We start from the raw sequence: 27993 nt of genomic DNA on the forward strand, positions 1-27993 counted from the left end.
CTAACTCCACAGTAATGGACTAGTTTACTATCCCACACATCATTTTATTTATTTATACAATCCCTTTTCATAAAAACACAGTCCTTCTTAAGAAAGGGTCTCTCCAGTTTTCTGCTCCACCTTACCTTCTCATAGGCCGTAGGGCTCCCAAAATGCATAGTCCGGGTCACATCTGTGGTTCCATCCCTTTCCAAAAGAAAAGGACAAGTTTACTGACCCTAAAAATGCCCAAGCGCGTCTCTTTGTGACATAGAAGAGATAACTTCCTGAATCCTGCTAAAATTTAGAAGTGAACCACAGTTTATACCATTGCCCAAGCAACACCAGCACTCTAAGCTCCTGGCTGCTGTTGCTGACACCCAAGGCTGGGCGTGGTCTCCATGTACCTGGCCGAGCTCATTTAAATACTAGGTTCTGCACCAGCCATGGTCCCCGTGGCAGTGGGGAGCAGACCACTGCCAGGCCTTGCTTATGCCCTCTCCCTGCAGATAGCACCTACTCCAGCTCTCTCATGGGTCCCACAACAAAACCCAACCAAACCATGGGTTCTCCTCTGAGAATTATTGGGAATGACTATGAAAGCAGCAAAATATGAAGAAGGAAATTCAGAAATTCAGGGGCAACTTTTGTTTCACATTCATTCATTCAAAATTACTCCCTCAGCCCTGGCTGGTTGGCTCAGCTGAGAGCATCAGTCCAGCATGTGGAAGACCCATGTTCAATACTTGGTCGGGGCACACAGGAGAAGCACCCATCTGCTTCTCCACCCTTCCCCCTCATCCTTCTCTCTCTCTCTGGCTCTTCCCTTCCTGCAGCCATAGCTCAAGTGGTTCAAGCAAGCTGGCCCCGGGCACTGAGGATGGCTCCATGGCCTCGCCTCAGGTGCTAAAATAGCTTGGTTACCAAGCAACAGAGCAGCAGCCCCAGATGGAGAGAGCACTGCCAGTAGGGGACTTGCTGGGTGGATCCCAGTCAGGCGCATGAGGAGTCTATCTCTCTGCCTTGCTGCCTCTCACTTCACTAAAATTAAAGAAAAATTTTTTTAAATGAAATGAATTACTCCCTCACTTCCCAAGGCCCTGGGCCACAGCAAGTCCAGGGAGATAGCAAGAGGTTTATGGGTTGGGGCAGGAGAATTTGCAGTGGTTCTGCAAGCTTGCTTTAGGTTATTTATTTAGTATTTAACAACTTTCGGCCACAGACTTCACGTTTCTGTCAGTCTTTCACAGGAAGCAAGTCACAACTGGGTTATTTCAACCAGGGTGAAACAAAGGACGAGACCGGGGACCACCTCACTAGTGGCTGGTGCAGAATGAGATTGCCAGCTGAGCACTCTCGGCTGGAGCCTGGCTTATCCCCCTGCCCACTGCCCCGTCTCAACAGAGTGCAGGTCACACCGCCCTGCTCACTTACTTGTACTGAGCACCCGAGTCAATGAGGTACACCTCATCTAGCGACAAGGTCCTGTTCGTCTCAGGGACTGGCCTGCGAGAGTTAATGAAAAATGCATTCTTCCACACATGTAAGCACTTGCGAAATCCGGGAGGAGGGCACACTTAATACTGTTCTTACAACTATGTAAGTCTCAAACCCAATCATTTAGTTTTCTAACTAATATTAAACTTCCACTACTCAAAAACCCAGTCAACCTATCTCCCCCAACAAGATAGAGCTAAGAAAAGGAAGAATAGCGTACTTCTTTGTACTATCTCCATTTGTGTCTGGAACAAAATACGTAGGTATTCATGAGATCATGGTAAAACTACAAAAATAATAATCAATAGACAGGACAGAACCAAGCCAGAGTCCTGAAAACTAGGACTAGAGCAGCCTGGAGTCACTGTCTCTGGGTGTGGGAATCCCAGGCCCTCCCTCAATCTGACCCCAGCAGGAGCCTTCATGCTTGCTTCTCAGGCCACCAGGCAGGCAGGGGGAATGTCTCCATTTGGGAGAAAAATGACACAGGACTTTCTCTGGGAAAAGGAGTGGGTCGTGATGCTTGTCTGCCAGAGCACTGTTTTCAAGTGAACACGAGGTATTTTTACAGAGTGACCTCATTTCCCTGAGCCTTCTCCACACATCACTACACTGGGAAGTGCTGAGAGGGACGCGGGCCCCCAGCCTGCAGCTGGGAGAGGTGCCCGGCTCCTTTAGCCCACGGGCGTCAGCGCCCCTCCAACCAGACCCGGGACAGCTCCCCTCCCAACAGGCCTCCCACAGCCTGTTTAATGTGTTAATTATCTGGACATTCTAGGATAGTGCCGGGCCAGGAAATTCATCACCTAAGTGCAACATAAGACAAAAGATGTCGCCCTTCTGACAGTTCCCTGTTGGGACAGAACCATTCCTGCGGGAGAACTATGTGGTCACAGATGTGACTCCCTCCCACACACACCTTCAAAATGTGCCCCAAGACAAAAACTCCAACAGCAGTTGTCAAAAGGGGGAGGGGGACGCCCGTGCCCACGCACAGCACAGTGAGACAGGCCACGCGCCCTCTCACAGACTGCGCACCACAGATGAGGGGCAGAGAACTCGAAATGTCCAACTCAAAGCAAAACCATCTGACTGGGCAAACAGGCTGGGGCCCAACGGCCACACCGGTTCCAGTGCCCACCATCTCCAGGGCAGAGCCGTCAGTCCTCAACTGGGGAGGGAGCAGCCCTCCTGTCTCTGTCTCCCGGTGCAGGGATGCTCAGCTCCGTGGGCGCTCGCGGGTCATCTGTAAAAATGCCCGTGGGCTGTGCTGCCAGGCTTCAAGCCCACGAGGAGGGAAGGGCAGGTCCTGATTAACTCCCTACCCGTCACAGGGCATTCCACCACAGTGGAATTTTTTAGGACTGGTGCATCAAAAAAGCTGCAGTTATCAGGAAAAAAGGCACACTAAAAATTCAAATCATCAAGATTCAAAGGCTATGAGGACAGCTTCTGAAACCTCAGAAAGGAGCAAGGAACAACCGTCTGACTGTCAGGGAGAAGGTCAATGCCATACATCTGAGCCTCAGGGAAGCCTACAGGTCTCAGTTCCCACGGAACAGTGTCCGTGGACACACGAGCTGGGCCCTGGGGCCTCTGGGAAATGTCTCTCCCCTGCTCAGGCTCCTAGGCAGAAGCAGCCGTGAAGCCAGCGCGCTCCTCTGTAGGCCTTACGCGTAGTGAATGATGGCGCCATTGGGTCCCGTACTGGAGATCGTTGGGAAGCTCAGGTCCACAAAGTCAGCCTGTTGCCTGGAACAGAAAGACACACAGAGCAGAGTGACTTCCAAGTTTACTATTGTGCTGAGAATCAGGACCTCCCAGCCTCACTGAACGCCAAGGAAGTGAGCCAAGGTTCACGGGAACCCCAGACGGACCCTTACCTGCGAAACTCCTCAGCTTTGTCCGCAGCTGAGATCTCTGTCACGCCACCTTTGGGCACCTGACAAGGAAGTTGCTTATAAATCATCTGGTGTGGTAACCCACGTGTCTCCTACATATTCAAGAGGGTACTTTGAAAGCTTACTTCTTCCTCAGTCCCCATGTCCCAGCTGTCCACAATGTACAGGACACAGCTATGTCTCATCTTTAACGAGCAGGGAATTCCCAGAGGCTCTCACCAACACTATCTAAAGTGAAGGGTTTCTAATTTTCCCACTCAACTATTTTATACCGCAGTAATGCATCCTGAAACCTCCCAAAACTTAATACATCAAAGTTTAAAATTTTAGAAGCATCTCTTCCTAAGAAAGTCATCCTAAATAAATAATCAAGATAAATGCAATGATATCAGCCAAAAGTTAAAAACAGTCTAAACATCAAAAAAGAAAAGAGGAATAGGGACATAAATCAGTCTAGCCACTAAACACAGTCTCCATTTGGATCATTTCTTAAAAGCCTCAAAGCACAGGCGAAACATTTATACTATGATACCAAGTAAGTAAAATGTACAAAACAAAATCATATTTGTACAATGAAAGATGTATAAAAATGATTTACACAGATAAACAACAACCAGAGGGGGAAAAATAATTACACTGGTGGCAGTAAGGGTGATATTTTCTTTTTCTTATTTAAGCTACTTTTAAAGAGTTGTTGATTTCATACTTCAAGGGAATGAGATATTATGTAATAATAACATAAAGAAATCACCGTCCTGTCAACCACAAGGAGGGAAAGGGCAGGAAACTAATGGTCAAGAGTCAGTTTAATACAAAAAGTTTAATGGCTTAAATTGATATTCATAATGTACACAAAAATAGATTTCCTTTAATACAATCAGTTTCCTTACAATAGTATCATGAGAGTCATTTTTCCTTATAATGAAATTCTACTTAGTTACAAGACAATTCCTTGACCCAGAAAGGAACTCCATTAAGAAATTCCTTCCTTCGTCCTTGTGGCTATTTCTACAATTACAGAATGTTTAAATATACACACAACAAATTTCCAGACAAAAAACTATTAAAAGAGAGCACTAAAATCAGATCATAAGACACCATGGTCACCAGAGCATGGGAGGGGACTCGGTTAGACACACACACATTGATTTCTGGACAATCTATAGCCACACAGTAAACAAAGACTAGAGAACCAACCTCTTTCTCCAGCCAGTTAAAGAGTTCACAGAGGGCAACGGCATCTTTAATCTGTGCAAACAATGAAGACATTTTTAAGTTATTACTGGAAACCAGATGAGCAGACTCAGAGCCCAGCCCTAACTGATTCTGAGAGGGCTGCATCTATAGGGCACAAAGCACCAGCAGTTGGGGACCGACACGCACTTGCTGTGACAAGTCTGCAGTAAGCCCCCATCCGGGACAGGGCTCCGCTGCTGTGCAGTTCAGTCCCAGTGCGCAAGAGGCCGGCCTCAGAGCACATGCAGCTCCCTCACAAGGCTCGCTGCAATCCTACAGGGCCAGGAGACAGGCCGTTGTCAAAAGTCCGCTCTGGGCCCCAATTCTTTCTAGACCCTCTGCTGGCTCTGTGATACAATCCAGACTTTTAAGAGGCTTCACTTTCCTCATTTTCATCTTCGCCATTTTCACCGTCATCTACATCAAGGGTAGTCAACCTTTTTATACCTACCGCCCACTTTTGTATCTCTGTTAGTAGTAAAATTTTCTAACCGCCCACCGGTTCCACAGTAATAGTGATTTATAAAGTAGGGAAGTAACTTTACTTTATAAAATTTATAAAGCTGAGTTATGGCAAATTAAAGCATATAATAATAATTACTTACCAAGTACTTTATGTCAGATTTTCACTAAGTTTGGCAGAATAAATCTTTATGAAACAATTTACTGGCCCTGGCCGGTTGGCTCAGTGGTAGAGCATCGGCCTGGCGTGCAGGAGTCCCGGGTTTGATTCCCAGCCAGGGCACACAGGAGAAGCGCCCATCTGTTTCTCCACCCCTCCCCCTCTCCTTCCTCTCTCTCTCTTCCCCTCCCGCAGCCAAGGCTCCATTGGAGCAAAGTTGGCCCAGGCGCTGAGGATGGCTCTATGGCCTCTGCCTCAGGTGCTAGAATGGCTCTGGTTGCAACAGAGCAACGCCCCAGATGGGCAGAGCATCGCCCCCTGGTGGGCATGCCAGGCGGATCCTGGTCAGGCGCATGCAGGAGTCTGTCTGACTGCCTCCCCATTTCCAACTTCAGAAAAAGAAAAGAAAAAAGAAAAAAAGAAACAATTTACTATAGTTAAATCTATCTTTTTATTTACACTTTGGTTGCTCCACTACCGCCCACCATGAAAGATGGAACGCCCTCTAGTGGGCGCTAGGGACCAGGTTGACTACCACTGAGCTACACTCTCTTCAATTCTCTTTGTGTTGTATGTTATAGTTTGTAAAGATCCAGCCCATCAGTTATTTTATTTCATCTCTCATTAACTCTAGATGGCTCAGAGAGGGTCTCAACTCATGCCAAACTCAAGGCCACAGAGCAGGTCAGGAGCTGGGCCTTCTGACGACCACACGTCCCCTCTTCTGCACAAACTACTTTACTCACATGAGCTCGCCTCATGCCTTCTGACTCAGCAGAATTCTTCACAGCTTTGGCAATGCAGATGGGGGTATAAGGCATACAGCAGCGATGATCCTGGAGGCAAAGGGCGACAGACAGGAAATCGAGGCTGGCTCCCCTCAACCAGGCCCTTACCTCTTCACCCAGCACGCCACACCAAAGACAAACCATTCGAAGAGCTCCCACTCAAGACCCACCCAAGCTGGCCGAACCATGGGGCCTGAAGATCTGCTTCTTCTGGTTAATGACTCTCAGAGCATAACAAAAGGGGCTTGAGCTCATCAAAAAAGATAAAGTACGTCCACCAAGGTATTTCTTTTCTACCCACTACCCCTTAGCTCTTTGAGACTGCTGGCTGCCAGCCCTCAGCCAGATACTGCTTTTCAAGCCTCCATAGTTGTGGGCAGAGTTCACTAAGGGATCAAGGCTTGACTGAAATACCCTGTTATCGCTGTACAAAGGAGCCTTTTTCCCAATGTCTGGGGACGCGCATGACTAATGAGGGAGGGCTCCTGCTCCTTCCCCCTTCTCATTCGGGGATCACACGTCAGCCACTATTCATGGTCTCATCTTAAAGGGCTGGGAAAACCCTCCCCCATTAGAGAACAAGTTAGACGCCAGCCTGCTTTAGGGAGATGGGATGTACGCTACCCTGCACTTGCACAGAACTGGTCAGATGGCCTTCGCTCCCTCCGCTCTTGTTTCTCTCTCATCCACCCCCTCATGAAACAGAGAAGGCAGGTGTGATTCCCACTGAAGTCAAGGAAGAAAAGCTCTGAGTAACTGAGTGTCTCTGTGTTACAGGGACAGGGGTGCAATGACAAGCCAGGTCTAGAGGGCCAGGCCCCAGATGGCCCACAGCTTGATGGAGACGAGGGACATCACTGGGCTTGTCAATGGCCACCTGGCAGCCAGAGGCCCAGGTGACATCTAAGGTAGCTTGGATTCCAGTCCTGCCCCGGGCACTAATTTAAATGAAGGGTCAGGCATCGCCCAGCAGAAGCTCGGTCAAGGGCAGACTATCACTATTATTTGACCTTGGACAAATGCCCAACTCCCAACGCTCCTCTGGGTCTCAGGGCCCCTTCTCGATCAGATGTCGGGGGTTGCCGAGGAAGTAATGTTCCCCACGCTCCAAGCACCCCCACACCCCCAGCATAGCTCTTGCCCGAGCTGCCTACCCCTGGACTCTTATTTACTTAATGCTTTTCTTTAAACTATCTTTAAATCAACTTAGCTTATTAAACTCAACTTTGTCTTAAATAATTTTTTATATCATGGTCTCATATGCTGATTATATTGTTTTCTAGTATACACTAAAACACTTTTAAAACAGGTACATTTAAATAAACCGAAGTGTTAATGTGTGCCGCCTAAAACCATCTCTCATGTGCACCCTGGAAAACAAGGACTCGATGAATTCCAAGGCCCCTCCGGCTCTCGCTACGGCTCGAGGCTGAAGGGCCCGTCCAGGCAGATGACACCTGACCCGAGAGCCAGCCCTGAGATCTGCCTGACTGCCCTCTGCTTTACAGACAAAGCCGCGTGACGGCAGGCTGGGAAGGGGGATGGCGCACAGAGTGTGGCAGGGTTTGGACGGGCTTTGGCGGGGCCACCAACCTTGGGGATAGTCTCGCTCACAGCATAGCTGGCCTTGTCGCTGACCCACACCTTCTCCTTCGGGGAGAGGCTGGTGCACAGGACCTTGAGCTCGCTCAAGAGGGACCTGTATGGAAGCACCTGGATTCTGTATTCGGCTTCCAGGCTCGAGTCCAGAAGCAGGTGCTCCTTCACACTGGGGGCGTCTATGCGGTCGCCATCAATGAAGAGCCTGCAGAGGGGCCACAGGTGAGGGGACAGGAAGCGAGGGCTCGTGGTGCGAGCACAGACCCACAGACAACCGGCTCTAGCCTCTGGAGGTCAGAATCAGGCACTTCTCCCCCCACACACTCCTTTGCCAACTCCTGCCCTGCAGACGGTGCCCTGTCCCCGTGCATGCTGCCACCAGCCAGCCAGCTCCCAGGTCAGGACTAGCCCGTCCTCCCTGACGCCCTCCTTCCCTCCTGAACTGATAGCCCCCCACTTCTATCAAACCTGGCCAGCTTTAGCTCCAGCCTGGCCCAGTCACTGCCCTCGTTCGGGCCACTGCCATCTCTCAGCCGGATTAGTGCCACAGCCTCCGACCTGGTGCCCCTGCCTCCAGCCTTCCCGATCCATCTTGTCTTTCATAGCCACAATATTCTTTCCAAGCTGGTCGCGTGGTTCTCTGTACACAGCTCACTCAGGATAGGAGCCAATGCCCCTGAACGTGGCCACAGTGAGAGCCTCCCTTTACGAGGCTCTTGCTCACTTTCTGGCCTCACACTCTTGTGCTCCAGCCACACTGGCCCACTCCAGGTCCTCCACACGTACTGTGCTCTCTCCTACTGTTCCCGATACTTTGATCACCATTCCTTTTGCCACCTCCCACTCACCTAGCCAGCTCCTATGTATCCTTAATCTCTGCTGCAGTCAGTCCTGCTTCCCCCGAGAGTCTCTGCGGATCCCAAGTCTAGCCCAGGCCCCTCCTGTAACGCCTGTACCCGTCCCATTCACTAGCTGGTGGGTGCCCACTTATGTGCCTGAATCCCCCAGGAGACACTTATGTCCCCAACTCTAACCTGGGACGCTGTCTCTCTCACTCACCCTGACACCCGATAGAGACCCTAGCATATAACAGGCACTCAATAAAGATGTTGTTGGAACACAAAAGGCCATCCAGATAGAAAAGCAATGGCAGGAAGGTCACAGGCAACACCTCAGAAGATAAACTACGATCTGACAGGGTGTGACTCAGGGGTCTTCCTGGGTCACTCTGCCCTTCCCAGTGACTGGTTTGTCTGCACTGTGAACCCAGGACTGTGTCCCTGAGCATCTACACCCCTTTGCATAGGCTGCTGGAAAACATAAATCCAATGTGTGGCTTGAACGAGACTCTACAGTGGGAATTTTGTGAACTAACCTTGGTTTTGTTCTAACGTCGTCACCTACTTATTCTCGTATCTCCTAGTGCTACGGGGACTTTCAGAGTTCAAACCATCTGGGGTAGAGGTGGGATATGAATAAATACCTGCTGTTAACAAAGACGGAAGGGAAAGGAAACAGGAGGCAGGAAGGGGAGACAGGAGAAGCAGCGCATCGGCAGAGCATGAAGCAGTGATTGGGAGCCCGGCCCGAAAGGGGCCCGGGGCTCTGAGCTGCTGTGCGGAAGGACTTCGGGGTGCGGGGCACACTCACATGATCGTCTCGAGTCCTATGACTGCATAGGAGAAAAACACCGGATTGTGCTCCACATCGGATCCCCGGAGATTGAACAGCCCTAAAAAACACCAGAGTCCCTGTCACTGCCTGACTTGAGATACTCAAGGGGGGCGTGAGCCTCATGCTGTAGAACGAGTCGGTGGCATCATCTCTCAGAAGCGAGGGCACCTCTTCTCTGGTCCCGCCTGAGCTGCAGTTGCTCGTGTCCGCCAAGTGATGGCACCAGAACTGTTTCTTATGCCGCCACCTCACTGTCCCAAGAAGGGAACTGAGGAGTTACTCCTCAGAAAACACAAGAAATGCCCTCCAGACAAAGAGTTGGAATGGTCCGCCGGTGGTGACCTGCCAGGGCCGCCGCAGAAAGCCTCCGGCACTCCCAAACGAAGGGGAAGGAGCCAAGCGCTGTCTCCCTCCTGAGGCAAACAACCAAAGGCAGAACTGAGACCCACCCAGGACAGAGGCCAGGGAGGCCCCCCCTGCAAGGGTCACCCAGCCGGTGGAGGCGGGGCTTCCCGGCAGAGGAACAAAAGCAGTGAGTCAGAGGGGCCCACGGATGAAACCTGAGCCGACAGCCCACCCGTGGGTTAGCTGTGCTGCCCTGGCTGGGTAGAGGACCAGTCAGCCAGCATCGGGAGGGTCTGGTGAGGTCACCGCCTGTCTGAGAAACTAGAGGGACCAGCAGGGAGTATAGCTCTGGGCCCTGGGCCCCCGGCTTCCAGTTGCCTAATGCTTTCTTTCCTGAAGATCAGAGTGCTATAAAGTGCTGTGTCTATTTTAAAATAATGGCTTCTCAAAGTAAGACAATGAGGCAACATTGTTTTGCCTATCAGACTAAACTGGCACTTAAAAAGAAAGGCAGTTCCTGGGGCTGGCAAGGCTGTGGCACCAAGGGCCTATTCATATACCCCTGCACAGCTTTTCAGGCAGGTAAATGGCAAGACAGGTCAAACAGAGCCCAGCCACACACACGTTCTCTCCCCATCATTCCACCGCTAACAGCCAACCCGAACCAGGACGAAAATCACCAGGAAACTAAGACACAAGTTTTGGTGCACCAAGATTTTGATGGTGGCATCATAATAAAATCGTGGAAATACTGGAAATAATAAAAAGGTCATCCTTAGGGATATGGATAAGTAAATTATGATAGAGCCATATGATAGGATAGCAGATAATCCCTTAAAAGCATGTGCATACATGCTTAGAGCATACTGAAAAGCATCAGGCTACCAAATTACACACGCACAGAATGCTAGAAGCGATCTTCTCTGGGTAACAGGATTATCGGTGGTTTTTTAAATTTCCTTCCTTCTACTTATTATACTTCCTCTGCATTTTCCAAGTTTGCCACAATGGGAATGTAGTTTTTTAGTAATCAAGGGGAGAAATTAGCTTTATGTTATTTTCTCGGATGTTGAGTTATTAAGTTAATTAGGGCTATAAACCAGATACGCCTAAGTTTGAGGGCTGAGGACTGGAAGACAGGGCACTACAGGGTCTCCTTCACTCGTGAGAAAACCAGAAGTTAAGGCAGCGCCTCTTCTCAGTTACGCTGGGTCAAATCTAGTCAGAAAACAGCGGCCAGAACAGGAAGGCTCGACCAGACTCCTTCAGGCTCCAGAAGATAACAGAAGGTACTGAATAAGGACATGAGGCCAGTTTAAGGCTTAAAATTTGAGAAACTGCTATTGCATCAAAAGGCTTCACAAAGAACTTTCAGTTCCTAGGTTTTCTGAGGTAAATATTTCTAGAATATTCTCACTGTAGAGAACTTAGGGAACCACAGGAAAAGTGTGTGTGTGTGTGTGTGTGTGTGTGTGTGTATCTCCTATGACCCCACTTGTACACCTATAGAGAGACATGAATACTGACAGGCACAAAATGTTTGGAGAGAATGTCTATCCTCAGGTCTCACAGTCCTGAAGAGATTGGCCAGAGGTGGACATCACCATTAATTTGACAGCAGCCCGGGCTGAAATACTCCTCAGGGACAGGCTAAACCCCCTCCCCCACTCCCCATAGTTCTTTTCCCATCCTATTTGGCATACGTATACCCATTTGGTGACACGGTCTCTTCAGTATTCGCCGGCCGCTCAGAAAGCTGAGTGACATGAGAACACAGATTCCCAAAGAATCAAAGGAGAGATTAGGTGACACGCCCAAACAGTGCAACCTGAGCACTCACATGCAATCTCGTCCAGGGCGGTGACCACAAACCACACCACGTTCCTCTCAGCCATTTTCAAGCGAAGATCTGCAACTTTCTCCTTCCAGGAGATGCCTGCAAAAAATATATTTAAAAAAGGCTTGCAACCCCACCCCTAATCCCAGAAACCTGCATCCCAAATACTCTCAACCAGCGCCACACCCTAGGGAACGTGTTGTTTGAGCAGACAGGAAGCCTGGAATCAAGCACTACACAACAGGTGTGACTCTATCCACACCAGTTGACAGCCCTGATTACCTCACCAGCAAAATCAATTCATTTGTTTATCCAAAAATGTCTATGAAGCGTCAAGACTTCCCAGGCCTAGACCTCTGCCAGGCACTGTGCTGGTCACTGCTGTTACAGCTCTGACCTATACCCAGTCCCTGCTCTCAAGAGGCTTACAAATCTAGAAGGGAAGACAGGCAATTAAACCAGCAATTAGTTACACTGTCAGGTAAAAATTAATGCAACAAGGACACACAGGCAACTCTGAAAACACACTACCCTGCGGAGAGAAGCGATAGGGGAGTGTCACCTCCAATCCACATTCCTGAGGCAGCAAGACCTGCCTTTCAGTGCTCAGACCGTAGGATTTCCCAGCGGTCTGACTCACCGCGACCATCACTTCCACATCACACTTGCCCTGTCAAACAAAGCCAGGGCCTCCCTGCCACCCCCCGGGGTGAAATCATGGCCTTGAGGAGCTCACTCCCCCACCGCCATCGAGCAGCACTGTAACTCGGGTTACAGCCACCCATGACCAGGGTGGGCGACTGCTCCTTCACCCAGCCTCTCTGTGGCCTGCACTCAAGTGTTTGCTGAACAGAACTCTCACCGGCAACATCTGCTCTCCCCTCTCCTACAAGCAGTAGGTCAGCCTCGACTTCAGTTTCTTTAAAAATTTAGAACGCGCTGATGGAAGTGTTTAGCTGACCTGGGCCACTCACTGGGCCACCCCCCCACACCATCTGCAGTAACCTCGGTAAGGGTGTCACAGGAAAGTGAGCTGGGGCTGCCCCATAACTAAAGCTCCTTTGAAGCCCAACACAGGAATGCCATTTAAAACTTGGCTGCGAGTCCGGGCTGCAATGCTTTCTTCCCAGGACCCCTCTGGGCAACGTGCCTGCATTCCAGACCTCCCCGTCCACCTCTCCTCCCGTCCCCACAGCAAGCCTCCCGCCGGCAGCCCTGCCTCCCTCCCCGGCCTTTCCCCCCCCCCAGCCCTCGCTGCCCCCGCACGCTCAGCCCCCACAGCTGTGCACGGAACCTGCTCCCCACCCACCGCTAGCACACCGGCCAAAGAAGCCCACCCGCCTCCCCAAAGCTCTAGAGCAGGAGGTACAGAGGGCGGGGGCCCGGGAAGAAACCCACAGAGACCAGCAGGAGAGAGGGAAGCGGCACGGGCCATCCTCCAGGCTCTGTGTCCAGTACCAGACACGCCAAGGGGCAGTCAGCAGCTCAGTGGCATGGAGAACATCCTAGCAGCACCTGAGTCTGCCCAGAAGAACTTTGCAGGAATAAACTCTGCCAAAGTCAGTGGCAGTAGGTGGCAACAGTGGGAATAAAGAAAGGTCCTGCTGTCATCAAATGCCCACTGCACCATGGTGGGCCAGACCTCCCATCAGCCCACGCCTGACTTTGACTCAAGGACTGGGATGCAGCCAGTAGTGACGGTAAAGGGGACGATGGCTGGAGGCCCTGCTGGGCACAGCCGCGGTTCTGACCAGTGTAATGCAGGCCCAGGGTAAGAAGGGGCTTGCACGGGCGCTCGGGACGGTCTGTCCAAATCTTGTCCACCAGGTTCTCCTTGACAGGAACGAGGTGGTGGCCGGCACTTCTCAGAACCTTGGCCATCTTCTTCCAGTAATCTGAGGAGAAACACATATAACCCGCCGTAAACCGAATGCCTGTAGCCAGCAACAGGACTTGAGGAGCCTGGCACCTTCTGAAAGGCGACCCTCCCGGGGCCCTGCACTGGGTATGCCGCATGAGAAGCTGTAAAAGGACATCTCCACCACCACCAATAGCCGTCCCGCCTCTATGCCAGAATCCTCCCTTTAACCTTCATGGAGATAGCAAGTCATGCTGAGCCCACAGATGTAGCACAGCCCACAGCAAACCGGGAGGCTGGAGAGGCACTCAGAAGCCGCTTCCTCAGCCCGCTGGAAGGGCCCAAGCTCACTCACCTGAAGGGATGATCAGCGGGTCTACACCAACCCTGGATCCTTCCGGAAGTACACTCACCAGCCAGTCTTCCTGAGTGGGTGTGTCCTTCAGACCTACGCGGGGAAGAACTGATCAGAAACAATTCCCAGGGGGCCCAAGCTCACTGTCCTACCCAGAAGGATGCAATTCACCAACAGTATGAGAGCAGGGTCGCTATTAAGCACCTTCTTAAGGCGGGTTGTAGGATTTAGAAAATCTGACCCTCCCTTCCCTCTGGAAGGCTGCAAGAAGTTAAGATGCTATATAAGGAAAGCATAGATCAGGGTGAGCGAGAAGAGAAAGAAAAGCAGGAATTTCATTAGACCCCAGGTAAAAACAGCATCCTGGGAATCACTGCATCATAGGTACACTGTGTCACCACGAAGATCATCTCAACAGCCTTCGGTCACCTACCACTCTTGGTCACTTGGTGAGAACTTGGGTGCTGAAACAGTGAAGGCTGGGAGCTTCCCTTATATCCCACCCAGGTAAGGCAAACAAATGCCACAGTGCCCTCCCATCATCTGGAGGGCAACACCCAAGAGAGAAGACCTTGCCCCACAACCAGGCCTGACAGAGGGCTGCGCGCAAGTCTCAGCAGCAAAAAAATCTTTCTAATGGTGGCGCAGTGGATAAAGCATCGAGCTGGAATGCTGAGGTCACCAGTTCGAAACCCCAGGCGTGTCCCTGGGTCAAGGCACATAAAAAAGCAACTGCTACAAGTTGATGCTTACCACTCCTCTCCCCACCCCCATTTCTTTCTCTCCTCTCTCACTAAAATCAGTAAAATAAAATATTTTTTTTTATCTTTCAAGAGACACAAAAGAACCACCATCACCATCTTTAACATGACTCCCTGGGCCTCCCGACGCCCAAGAGAAAACAGCCCTTTCTGTTTCTAAGTCATAGGACACCAAATAAGCTTCAAGAAGGGAACTGAAGCTATTTCTGATATTGCAGTTTTTCTTTAACCCAAGCCATCTACCTTTGGGATGTACACGTTTTTAATCAGATTTTTGCTAAACAAGGAATATCTTGGTAAAATATATGCCTATTTAGAGTGAAAGTTCACATGCTCTAAAACAGTACGTATCTTTACTATTCTCTCTGAGTACTGATAACCTCATAACCACAGAAGGAAGTTCAAGGGTTTAAGAGGAAATGAGCTCACGAATCTGAGTTCTAAAATGCTGCCCAAGCTGGCACTGGGTTATTTTGCTATTTGATTCTTACCTATTTTTTCAAACTACTAAACAAGCCACTTAGTAGTGAAGTTTCTTTAATATCCCTAATACAACTTTCACAGGACAAAGAGAGGTCATTTCCTAGCAGACAAATATTTGGCAAAGCCCCAGGGGTGAATCACTCACCAACCAGACCACCAGAATCTCCTGACACAGGAGAGATGCCTGAGGAAGAAAGGGGACTTAGGAAGAGACGTCTATGAGAAGAAACCAAAGAGGGGCTTGGAAGAAATAAGGACTCGTCCCTCAGGGCCGCCACACACCCACATTAAGGAGCCACAGACACTCACTTCTCTATCACTCTGACCCCAAAGTGTTAACAGACCTAACAGCTGGAGGTCTGGGCCCCAAAGAGAGACACCCACATCTCAGGGGACATGAGGTCATCAACTGGGGTGCAAGCAGGAAAGATCACAATTTCCATTTGTAGTTATTTTTTAAAAAATAATTAATCTTTGGACAGATGGACAAACACTTAGCATATATACATATGAACAAATATATATATATACACACACACACACACACACACATATATATATGTATGTATGTATGTTAAGGGGGCATGAGCCAAAGACAGGCATGTATTTAAAAGTTGATAAGCATTGGGTCTGTCCATTTGTAACATCCTACAGCCCAAAATGCCTGTATGTGTGTGCGTATGAGATAGAAAAGGAAAGAACTTCAGAAATAAATTCCACTGCCTGGACAAAAATGTTCCTAAGGACACTCTAAGATCATCAAAACATACCTGTGTATATGGAGAATGTGGGCCCCAGTGCGTGCATGCGTGTGTACGTGCATGTGCGTGCATGTGTGCGTGCGCATACCACCTCCGTAGTAGTACTAGCTGCTTGGATCTTGGTGCCAACGCAACTCAGTGTCAACAACCTCTGTTCCCTGAACTGTGAGTCTGGTGACAACCTGCTTTCCTCTTTGCTTCCTACATCAAACAGGAAACTCCAGGTATTGGCCCCTCACTCTTCCCCACTCGGCCTGGGTAACCCCTCTTCCTCTTTATCTTCTACTCTCCAAGTTCAAAATTCCGGAGAAAGAGACCTCTGTACAACCTCTAGCACTGTGTTCCTAAAGACGATATAATGTCAAGGAAAAACACACACACAGCACAAAACTAAATGAAAAAACCAGAGTCTACACACACACTACTCAATAAACACTGAACTCAACGCTTACCATGTATTATTTCTTTATGTCTCACTACCCCATTTTACAGATGAGGAAACTGAAACTCACCAGTGGAGTAACTTATCCAAGGAAGGTCCAGACCCATGCACCTGCCCTGTGCTCTTCCCCAAAGCTCAGCTGCTGGCAGCAAGTCCAGGATCCTCAGGGGGACAGCTACCTGCCTCTAATGTCAATGGCCCCTGACTCTTCTCTTTTTCTCAATAATGAGGCCACAAAGAGCAATGGAAAGGCCCCAGCCCATGAGGCGAGTGCATGGCAGGCCATGTGATCTGCGGCAAGTCAGCTGTCCTCTCTGGCCCTCACCGAAATGACCATCCTGACCCAGGACCTTCCAAAATGAATGCGAAAGGGTATGTCTATCCAAGGATGTTATTTTCTTGGTTGTCCTCATGCCATGAACTGGACTGTGTCCCCTCAAAATCCATGTCGAAGCTCCAACCCCCACTGTGACTATGTACAGGGACAGGGATTTTAGAAGGTAATTAAGGTCAAATGCACTCATAAGGGTGGCATCCTAATGCAACAGGATTGGTTACCCTCTAAGAGGAAGAGGACAGAGAGATCTCGCCATGTAAGGACACAGTAAGGCAGAAAGAGGGCTCTCACAGCCCCTGACCACACTGGCACCCTGATCTCAGCTTTCCAGACTCCAGACTAAGAACATAAAGTTCCGCTGTGAAGCCACCCAGTCGACGGCATTCTGTACAGCAGCCCAAACAGACTAATGCACCTTGGATTCTATAAACAGTTCATGACCCCATAAAAGGGTTAAGTCCCAAGAGGCCCGAGGAGCTCCAGGGTCCCTGCCCAGAGCCAGCCAGCCAAGGCTGGGCGGCCCTGGCTCTACGCACCCATCTTCATGAGTGTCCAGTTGCTGTCCATCTGCTTGGCAGCCTGGAGAAAGTAGCGCCCGTCGGTCCACATGGCCGCATGCTCTTCTGTGATGATGGCTGTGCCTGGAGCAAGGGAGCACAGAAATGAGAACGGCTTCTGACAAGCACCCAACAACTACACCGAATGGCCGCAGATGGGCAAGCCTTGGCAAGGAGAGGCACCAGCTCCTGAGGCCCAGCCACCCACCCCCACTCCAGCGGGGCAGGTGGGCACTGACTGCAGGGAAGCCTCCAGGCAAGACCAGACCAAGCTGCTGAGAACCAGCTGCGGGCCATGCTCTGAAGGAAGCAGTCCTGAGTCAACCCCGGCTGCCCGGATACTGGGCCCTGCACACAAAGGGCCTGACCTGGGCAGCAGGGTTCAAGGCCAGCAGAACAGAGGTCTAGGGATCTATGGCCAAAACGGCCTCATGATCCAGAAGAGAGAGGTAGAACGGTTCCTGTGCAGGGACCACTGTGATCTGCTCCACCGGACACCCCAAAGGAGAGAGCCACCTTTCCCGAGAGAGCCCAGCCAGACCCTGTGAGTGTTCGCGATGACTCAGTGGGAGTTACTGCCTCCCATTACCTGCCCTCAGTTCCCATGGGCCTGGCAGAACTCGGCTTTCGGCAGAGGTATCAGCCAAAAACAACCCTAAGTGCCAGCCAACACTAGCACTGACATCAAAGGAAGCAGGAGGCTAACTAAGAGGAGAGAGGGCTCTCGCCAACTCTAGCTAGCTTAAGGGGTCCGAGTCTGACGTGGGAAACACACCCTAAAACTCAAGGGCCCGACAGTTCTGGAGAAAGCAGGGCAGGGCACCAATGGAGCTCAACATTAATCTTTGTTATTTAAGCTGAAAATGAAGAGAGAACTCCAAAGCCAACCACTGGGGAGTTATGCAGGACCAGTATGCTAAGGTAGGCGTGCTCGGAGAGACTGGGTCCCATTAGTTATTTGCAGTGCTAGCTGCACAGGTGTATTCAGGGAAATTGGTATGGTTTTCTATATTTACGTGCTCTTCAATAGGAAGTTCAAAACCATTTTTTAAATTAGAACTTTCTAAAACGTCAAAAGCAAAGGCAGAGAGAAAGGGTCACTAAAAGGGGACCGCAGGGAGCGGGAGGGTGCTGGGAGCTCCCATGGTTCGCAGGGACTCGGTGGGGAGTGTCTGGCTTGCATTTTCCTTTTCGGTGCTATATCACAGGCTGAAACTCACTCCAGCTATTTTTGGGAGGCGAACAAAAGTACAAGAACAGAGAGAATTCAGCGACTCACCCGCAGAGCCATCGAATCCAGACACGAAGGCCCGCCGACAGTCACACGGAGCGATGTACTCACTCTGGAAAACAGAAAGGACGAGGGACTGGAGCCCGATCGGCCTCGTGCTGGCAGCGACATGCTCAGCCCTGCGCTAGGCCCAGCAGAGACTCCAGAGGCTGGCGACTCCTTGGCACCTGCCTTCAGGGAACAGACAGTCTAGCCTAAAAGGCAAGCTGAACATTAAAAAAGAAAATTTTAGTGCACAATGCAGAAGACCCTAATTAATTAAGGGATCAAAGAGCTTTTCCCATTAACCTCTATTTCCTCATCTGGAAAAAAAAGCAAGTCAAGAACAACAGATCAAAACTGCCCTTTCCTCACTGAGCTCTTAGCCAAAACCCTACCAACAGCCATCCCCCTTCTTGCCACTAACATTTAGGCATCTGTTATTTTTCTGAAAAGCAAGGCTGAATTTCTGTTTTAAGTGCCAATCATTCTCAAACTCAACTCTTTTTAGGTAGAAGCTTGTTTCTGAACCTCCTGTTTGTATTCCTTTCCTAGGGAGTGTAACCAATGGCTCCCACGCAGACAGACCCTGTCCCTTCCTGTCAGGGAAAGAGGAGAAACTCTTGGTCCCACCCAGGAGGCGAAACAGAATCCCCATTCAGATGCTTGACCAGGGCCAGCAAGGACAGGTGAGGAGAAGCAGAAAGCCATCCAGGGAGGGGGAAAGATGTGCGAAGGCCCAAGAGGAATAGGTGAGAGAGAGAGAGAGAGAAAGAAAGAGAGAGAAAGCCAGTTAGCCTGACTGCAGGGAAGAAAGTTCGAGGGAGTGGCAGCAGAGAAGCCTGTAAAGGTGGCTGAAGACAATGGTCAAGGACCTCAAACATCACACTAAGAGGCTGGAACTTTATCTTGCAAGTTCTAGAGAGACTAAAAGTTCAAAAAGGGGTGCTGACATGATCAGAGCCCGGTTTTTAGAACAGTCAGCATGGCCACATGCAGAAGGAATGGGGTAATACGCAAGGCTGACAGCTGAGTGGAAAGATAGCATACCTAAAGCTATCAGGGCCCACGCTGGGGTGACGTCCTTCCCCTCCCAGCCCCTTCCCCTCATAACCCATGAGACTGGTACAGTGCCTCAGACATATTAGGTTCTGAAACCAAATGAGCAAACGGCTATGTGTCCAGAGGAAGTCTCAGACGTTAGATGGTGAACGAAGACAAGGGCTACCTGTCCCCAGATACTAAGGTACCTTCCAGTCTTGGGCATTTCCTTCTCTCTTAAATGAAACCAAATCAAGGAATGTGGGAAAGCAGCTGTCCAAAGGTCCATGCCCTTTCCTTAGTGCACAGCTGCTAAAAAGAGGCTCCCCATCTGGGACATGGTTTCCCAGGCCCCTTTGCACTTGGGGGGCGGGGGGTCTCCTGACGAGTTCTCACCAATAAAATGTGGGTGGAAGTGATTCTGAGGCAGGACAGGAAAAACGGGTATGTCTTCCCCATTCTCCTTCCCTTCCTCCAGCTCCAATAGTGGTATCATAGGATGGTAAGAGCCTCGACTCCTAAATCACTCTTCTTTCTGGTGAAAGAAAGTCACCCACCAACCAGGAACACCCACTCTGTACTGCTACAGGAACAAGAAGTAAGGCTCCAAGGTACCTACCTGGCCCCTACAACTTCGAGATATGTCACCACAGCTAGCTAGTATTACTCTCATTAAGAGAGCAGATAAAATCACTCTGGGATAAAACTCACCGCCCCCAACCCCAGGGGAGAGGGAGTCTGTTTAAGAAATACAAGACAAAATAGGAAGCCGACTCCAAGAGGAATGGGAATAGGTTCCAAAGAGTTTAGGAAAATCTGATTCATGTCTTCCAGAAGGAGGAACCTTAACACAGCCAGAAACTCTGTTGGCAGAGTCACCCCTGACAGAACATGACCCTCTGACTAAGCTGACCCCGAGAGGGGCCCACAGATGGGAGGAGGAAGAACTCAGATTTACAAAGGGCACAGCTGGTGCAGCTTCAGCCCCAACTACTGCTGCTCCCGGTTTGGGGCCGGGGTGCCCACCAATCTCAACGTTTTACTTAGATGGGACATGAAAGTATCCAGATTACCAGAGAGAATGGACAAGCCCTCACTGCAAAAGTCCCCCTGGGCCCAAACTCATTAATACCACCACGCCGTTCCGAGTTTACAAAGACAAACCCTTCGAGTTGCAGGGGACGGCGAGAAGCAGACCCTAGAGTGCCAAGTCCTTGTGTAACTATGCATTTGGGGTACGTTTTCTAACACAGAACAGTGTGTGGGTGTATTTGTGTTTTGGAAAATACACAAAAGATAAAGAGTTCAAGATTCCCCTTCATTCTCCAACAGCCTCCCTTCCCCACCCATAGGAGAAATGCCATCAACCCCGAATCTAGCCTGAAATGAAACAATTAGGGCCCTGGCCGGTTGGCTCAGCGGTAGAGCGTCGGCCTAGCGTGCGGAGGACCCGGGTTCGATTCCCGGCCAGGGCATACAGGAGAAGCGCCCATTTGCTTCTCCACCCCTCCGCCGCGCTTTCCTCTCTGTCTCTCTCTTCCCCTCCCGCAGCCAAGGCTCCATTGGAGAGGAGATGGCCCGGGCGCTGGGGATGGCTCTGTGGCCTCTGCCTCAGGCGCTAGAGTGGCTCTGGTCGCAATATGGCGACGCCCAGGATGGGCAGAGCATCGCCCCCTGGTGGGCAGAGCGTTGCCCCTGGTGGGCGTGCCGGGTGGATCCCGGTCGGGCGCATGCGGGAGTCTGTCTGACTGTCTCTCCCCGTTTCCAGCTTCAGAAAAATGAAAAAATGAAAGAAAAAAAAATAAAAAAATAAAAAATAAAAAAAAAGAAACAATTAGGAACAGGAGCCACAGAGCCTAGCAGCCTCCATTACCAAAGAGGCGGCTGTGACAGGTCACACACAAAGCCAACCCTTCCCCCTTGTCCTCACCATCCTGGCAAGCACCCACAATCCAACTTAACAGTCGCCCCAACTAAGCTCCCCTCTCCACAGAAACAAGCAAGAAACTCAGGGCTTCTCATTACTTTCTGTGGGTGGCACAAGAAAGCCTCGGGCTCCAAACTTCCCAATGCCCTCGGCCATTGGCCTGTAAACTCCACACTGGAGCTGTCTGACTTTTCCTCTGAACTGTTCCCCTCTTCTCTGCTCCTAAAGCCAGCACCCAAGTCCAAGCCCTCTGTACCCCAACTCAGGGAGCCTGCAATAGCCTCCTAACGGTTTCTCAGTTCCCAGTGGTCCCCTGCTCCAGTCCACACGAAGCACTGCTCCCTCCAACAGATCACGCCTCTGCCTTGCTCAGAGACCCTCAGTGGGTCCCTGCAATCTAACAAAAACTCAACTTCTGACTCTGCGGTCAAGGGTACCCTGACCCGTCCCGGATGGCTCATGAGTGTGGGCTTGACCGAGCCCGTGTTTCTTCCTTCTTCAAGGTTATCGTTACGCGTGTTCTCCTACTTCCAGGGATCTGCTCATGGTATTTCTTATACCTCTAACTCCTCTCTAACTCCAAGCATTTAAATTCTACCTGTTCACGTTCTATTTACAGGTATTTCTACCATGAAGCCTTCCTTGATCCTGCCAGCTGAATAGCCTCCCTCTCACCTAGGGATTCAGCCCACACTCTCTGTGCCGCCGGGACGGCGGCCACCAGTCACACGCGGCTGCAGAGCACACAACGTGGCTGACGCGACTGAGAAACCGACTGCTTCCGTTTCACTTTCATTCATTTAAATACAGATTTTAACACTGATGCTCCAGCTTCAGTTACTAGAAAACTTTTAAGCGTGTTTAGAACAACTTGGGAATGTTAAGTCTACTTTTGCAACTGTAAATCTTATGAACTCTAAATACAGATCAAGTCTTTCCAATGAACAGTTCACTTTTAAACTGAAATGTTTTGTAAATGTAAAATATACACCAGGTTAGAAGATATAGTATTAAAAAAAGAAATGTAAAATAGCTCATTAATAATTTTTATATTGATGACATGTTAAAATGATACCATTTTGGACATAATGGAGTCAATAAAATATATTAAGATGAATTTCACATGTTCTTTTTTTTACTCTTTTAAATATGGCTATGGGACTATTTGAAATTACACGTGGACCTCATATATTAGTACTCATAGTGCCGATCCAGGGCCTTCCTGACCGTCTGTGTTGGCTTGTGACTGTGGCTTATCCACTTGTAAAATCTCTTTAAGGGGGCATTTTCCCTTATTCACCCATAAACAGTACAACAACAGCGGTAGTATAATGAGACTCATCAGGTAACAGGCACGCTCTAAACATTTCCATCTTAACTCATTTAATCCTGACAGTAGTCCTAAAGGGTAGATGTGTCCCTATCCCATTTTACAGATGGGGAAACAAACCAAAGAGTTTAACTGATCCTTAGGAATTGGAGGTAGTTTGCCTGAGGTCAAGCAGCTAGTTAAGGGTCAAATCTGGCATCTGAACCCAGACAGCCTCCAGAGCCCATCTGCTTACCGATACATTATCCTTCCCTATACGCTTATCTGTACGTTAACTGCCGCCCTCTGCACCTGCCCCGATACTTAGCCCAGAGCAGGGTGTCGGGCAACATGTACCAGATCAACCCGACTTCTCCCCTTACAGGGCAGATGGCTACGCTACAGCGACGGGACTCACAAAGACTGTAAAAGAACAGTGATGGGGGAGGAGAGACGGGGAGGTAGAAAACAGCAACAGCACAAGAATACAAGTCTGCCCAGTTTAAACAGTGACTGCTGTGGAAAGTGACACATAATACACAGCAAGTTTAACTTTTGGGGGTTTTAGGATGTGTCTGGAAAACACATTTCTCTAGGATCAGAGCCTCAATTTCCTGATCTGGGCAGGAGCCATCCAATTCTGGCCCGCCAGGGTCACTCAGTGACGAAGCCCGGAGGGAGGGTCCGGAGTGTCACCTGTGGTCTGGCCAGCATCATCCCAGTCCCAAAGTTTAACAAGGATTGCTCTGGGTGTCTGTTAGTTCCCCATCTACTGTCAAAGAGAAATTTTAAAATCAATAAGAATATTGGACCGAATCCAACTTTATGATGACAAAAAGTTGGCTTAGGAACAGATTCCAGGACCAAGAACATCAAGATAAACTCACCCTGACTACAAGAACCTTGCCACTAATAAATATAGATTTGTATCATTAACTCCAGGCCAAATAAAATTGAAATTGAAATACCAACACTATGTAACTCCTAACACACCCTCTACCAAAACCTTCCATTTTCCATTCGGGTAAGATTCCCAGGTCAAAGCTCTCCATACCGTGAGGCCTCCCTGGGTGTGAGGATTCATAAATAAAGTAGAACCATCAGGCATTTTGGGCTGAGGTCTCATGACAGCATGTGAGACACCTTGCAGAAGAAAGACCCAATTTCAGGCAACAGTGAGCTAGTAGACTGTGATGGTTAATTTTCTGTCCATTTAACAGGATTAAGGGATTCCCAAAGGGCTAGCACATTATTTCTAAGGGCTAGCACATTATTTCTAGGGTTCAGAAACAGTTGAATCAGTAGAATGAATAAAGGTCACCCTCATCAATCAATGTACATGGGCAGCAGCTGACCCATTAAGGGTCTGAACAGAACAAAATGGTGAAGGAAGGACAAATTTGCTTTCTCCTGCTTATGCTCAAAACATTCATCTGCTCCTGCCCTTGGGCATTGGCATTCCAGGCTCTTGGGTCTTCTACTTGGATAGAGGCTTACACCATTGGTGCCATCTGCAAGCTGGAGGACCAGAAAGCCAGTATGCAGGGCAGTTCTAGTCCAATTCCAAAGATCTGAGAGCCAGGGCAGCTGATGTGTGAGCCAATCCCTCACAAATAAACTCTATTTCCATACATATACCTATACATATACATATACATCCCTGTGTGTGTGTGTGTGTGTGTATCCTATTGCTTCTCTCCGGAGAACCTGAGTGACAGCAGAACTCTCATAAGACCCCAAACCAACTACTACATAAAGTGCTCCAGCCACAGGACCCACCATCCTGCGCACTACTGAGAGAGGGCAGAGGCAACCAAATCAGCCCAGGGCAATGCCTGATGCTTGCAAGGCAGAAGATGTAAGAATACCAATCATGAATTCAGGAAAGACCCATGTGATGAGAAACACAAGTCCAAAGGCTGAGGCCTGGGGCTGACAGGAGGTGGAAAAGGGACCATTGAGGGGCCTGGAATCCCTTGAGGACAAAGCCCAGGTTTACCCTTCTTAAACAGTGAGGTATCTGGTTCCCCTGCTGTTTATACCTCCTCCATCTCTGGCCCAAACTGTGTTGGCCAACCTATGTACTCATCCACCCTGGTCAAGGTGAAACTTTGGTTCCTCTGATGCTGGTGAATCTTGTTCCTCTATTCCAGAGCACAGAGGTGAATGGAAGAGGTGAATTCCATGACCAAGCCCAACCCTAAGCCTTACACGTCTCTCCTCACCTCCCACTGTCTACCAATTTAACACTACTGTACCCAGCTAGCCCGGTGTCCTGCCCTGTCGCCAATCCCCTTTCCAGCTCAATCTTCTACTTCTCCTGTACTCACACCTCATACTCTCTCACCTCCTCCTTCATCCACTTTCACATGCAAAACCCTCGTCTTCAGTGGCCACCACTCTCCCCTTCCTTTCACCTCTTCCAGAAGCAAGTTCTAACCCATCATGATATAGAAATGCTATTGTGGGTCAACAGACCAAGCAGTTCCATGGAACAGTGAGTCCCCAAGGCCACCCCGAGACAACTGTGGGAATGCCATGGGCATTTAAGTCTGAAAAATGCTGAACACCTGACCTGTGATGGTACAAAGTAAATAAAGTGTCAACCTGGAATGCTGAGGTCATCGGTTCAAATCCCCAGGCTTGCCCAGTCAGGGCACATATGAGAAGCAACTATGAGCTGATGCTTCCCACTCTCCGCCCCCATGCCTTTCTCTCTCTCTCTCCTCTCTCTGGAAAAAAAATGAATACCTCATCCAATCCTTAGAGTTGCACAATGCACAAGAGTATATGAAGGCCCTGAGGATTCCTGCAGTTAAGAAGCTACTCAAATGGGGAAAGGACTTGAATAGACATTTCTCCAAAAAAGATGTACAAATGGCAAACAAACACATGAAAAGATGTTCAACATCTTTAATCATCAGGGAAATGCAAATCAAAACCACAGAGGTATCACTTCATTACTGTTAAGATGTCAATATAAAAAAAAATCACAAGTGTTGGTAAGGATGTGGAGAAATTAGAACCCTTGTGCACTACTGGTGGGAATGTAAAATGTGCAGCCACCATGGAAACAGTATGGAGGCTCCTCAAAAAATTAAAAATAGAATTACTATATGATGCAATCCCTATTCTATATACCCAAAAGAATTAACAACAGGATCTTGGAGAAAACACACCCACATTCAACTGCAGAATTAGTCACAAGAGCCAAGAGATATGAGCAACTTAAATGTTCAATAACAGATGAATGAATAAAGAAACTGTAGTATATAAATACAATATAATGCTAGTCAATCTTAAAAAATAAGGAAATCCTGTCATAAACTACAACATAGGTGAATCTTGAGAACATTATGCTACGTGAAATCATCCAGTCACATACAAAAAATAGTGCATGATTCCACTTCTATGAGGTAGGTAGAGTAGAAATAGAAAGGAGGGTGCTAATTGTGGGGGTGGAGGGAAGTTGTTCAGCACGTATAGTTTCAGTTTTGAGAAATGAAATTCTAGAGCTGTTGCACAACAGTGTGCACACAGTTAACACTACTGTACTGTATACGTAAAATAATTAAATAGGTAAACTTAACGTTAAGCTTTTCACCATAATTTTTTAAAAGGCACTGTTCAGCTCACTTCACTATCTGCTGGACCGCCGAATACATTTTTTGCAGAGCACCTTATTAGACACAACAGGAATGCTGCAGACGGTTTGGGGATGCGGCTCTAAATATCAGAGTCCTGATCTTCATGCTGCTGTCTGGAATCACCCAATCCCTTTGGTTATTCATTTCAGCCCTCTATTTGCTCCTGAGGCCAAGAAATTTCATGTTTCCAGGCAGAGGCCCAGGTTTGATGCTGTCCCCAGATTGATATTGGCCTGATATTGTCACAACTATGTGGTCTGGCAACTTTGGGGAAGAGCAGAAAGGAGGCCAGCTAAAGTGGACATCTTTTGGGAATTCTGCCCAAATTACAGGAATGCCCTTACCAGCTACCCCCTTCTCACGGTGGGCCCTTACCAGGGATATCTATGCAGTACGCCATCACACACACACTCACACCCTCACATGCACACACACACACACACACACACACACACACGCACCAGCAGCAAGGGTAAACATCAAGCTGCCAGCTCAGTCTAGTACCGTTAAAGAGATAAAAGACAGAAATGGGGGAACTGCTGGGTGGTATCTCTTCCCTATCTACCTTGTGGTGAGAAAGAAACTGACGTGCAGCACGAGCGAACCCCTTCCCCTTCGCATCCCAGTTCTTCTTGAGGACAGCTACACCCCCACCCTCGGGTCCACAAGCCGCCGCCCTCCCTGCAGCCTTGACATGGCAGCAGCCCAGGAGCACCTTTCACAAGCTGGGCGGCGCCAGGGCAGCGGCCCTGACCCTCACCGCATAGAGCATTTCTATTGCTCAGGTACCTCACGGCAGCTTCTGGGACCTGCAACTGAAGACTCCTAGAACCCCGACCGACCGTATTTCCCACTATTGCTTTTCACTTCCCTGGGCTTTTGCTGGGAAGCCTGCCAGGGTTTCTGAAAACCACTCCAAGCTTCCCTGCTTCTCTGCCTGGACTCCTACTAGTCCTCCTGCCTGGAATCCTTCTCCATCTACCAGCAATTATTCAACTCGACCCATCCTTCAAGGCCCAGCTGACACACCTCCCCTGTCCTAAAGCCCTGCATCACCCTCCCCTCTCAGCCTCAAACTTCCCAGCGCGCTGTCCACATTTTCATGGTGGCGCTTCCACCTCTCACCTGGCAATACAGACATGCGCAGGCATATCTCAACTCCACTACCAAACAGTACACTTCCTGAGACCAGACCATCCTTATCTTTGTGTCATGTACGGATACCTAAGGCAGTGCCTTACTCATAAGCAAAAGCTATAAAAGATATCTATGTATAAATGACTCTACGGAAGAACACCACTTGGAATAATGTCTTATCCCTCTGCTCAACAGTAAGCACAGCAAAGGCAGGAATTCAATCTTAAGTTCACTTTTGTAACCCTACAGTACCATGGCCACAAAAAGGAGTGCAAACGTGTGCTGACTCAACGACCTAAAAGAGGAGAAGCTAGTATCCTTTCATCCTCTGCCTTTCGGCCCCAAGACACGCAGTCTCCACCTCTCCAAACCCAACCGCCCCGTATTTAAATCACTGGTGCTCTCAGAGGTAAAGGCTCTGGCTGAGTTGCTCTCCTTTAAGATGGAGGCTGGGGATTAGGGGGGAATGACAGAATCACTCCTAAAACCTGCTAGGTGGAGATCAATAATGACTTTACAGTGCTCTTCTGGTTATGCCAAAGGATGGGACAGCCTGGATGGAGAGAAAAAAGGAAGGACAGACAGTTCTGCTAGGGACAGAGTGTGGGGTAAAGAGTGTCAGCAACAGGA

At 49.3% G+C, this 27993-nt stretch overlaps 1 protein-coding gene across 6 annotated transcripts in view; it reads right to left on the reverse strand.

Moving 5' to 3' along the window:
* Positions 1-27993, reverse strand: part of XPNPEP1 (X-prolyl aminopeptidase 1) — a 49239-nt gene that overhangs the window by 8981 nt on the left and 12265 nt on the right. For all 6 annotated transcript variants that reach the window (XM_066239345.1, XM_066239344.1, XM_066239343.1 and 3 more), the window contains 13 exons: positions 18312-18375; positions 17012-17116; positions 13692-13784; positions 13230-13373; positions 11482-11577; positions 9273-9354; positions 7617-7827; positions 5982-6071; positions 4575-4625; positions 3360-3418; positions 3151-3228; positions 1414-1485; positions 126-186 (listed from right to left, as the gene is read on the reverse strand). In XM_066239345.1, the coding sequence (XP_066095442.1) occupies positions 126-186; positions 1414-1485; positions 3151-3228; positions 3360-3418; positions 4575-4625; positions 5982-6071; positions 7617-7827; positions 9273-9354; positions 11482-11577; positions 13230-13373; positions 13692-13784; positions 17012-17116; positions 18312-18375 (1206 nt within the window). The remainder of the gene's footprint in view (positions 1-125; positions 187-1413; positions 1486-3150; positions 3229-3359; positions 3419-4574; positions 4626-5981; positions 6072-7616; positions 7828-9272; positions 9355-11481; positions 11578-13229; positions 13374-13691; positions 13785-17011; positions 17117-18311; positions 18376-27993) is intronic.

The sequence above is a fragment of the Saccopteryx bilineata genome, chromosome 7 (assembly GCF_036850765.1).
Source record: "Saccopteryx bilineata isolate mSacBil1 chromosome 7, mSacBil1_pri_phased_curated, whole genome shotgun sequence".
Lineage (NCBI taxonomy): Eukaryota > Metazoa > Chordata > Mammalia > Chiroptera > Emballonuridae > Saccopteryx > Saccopteryx bilineata.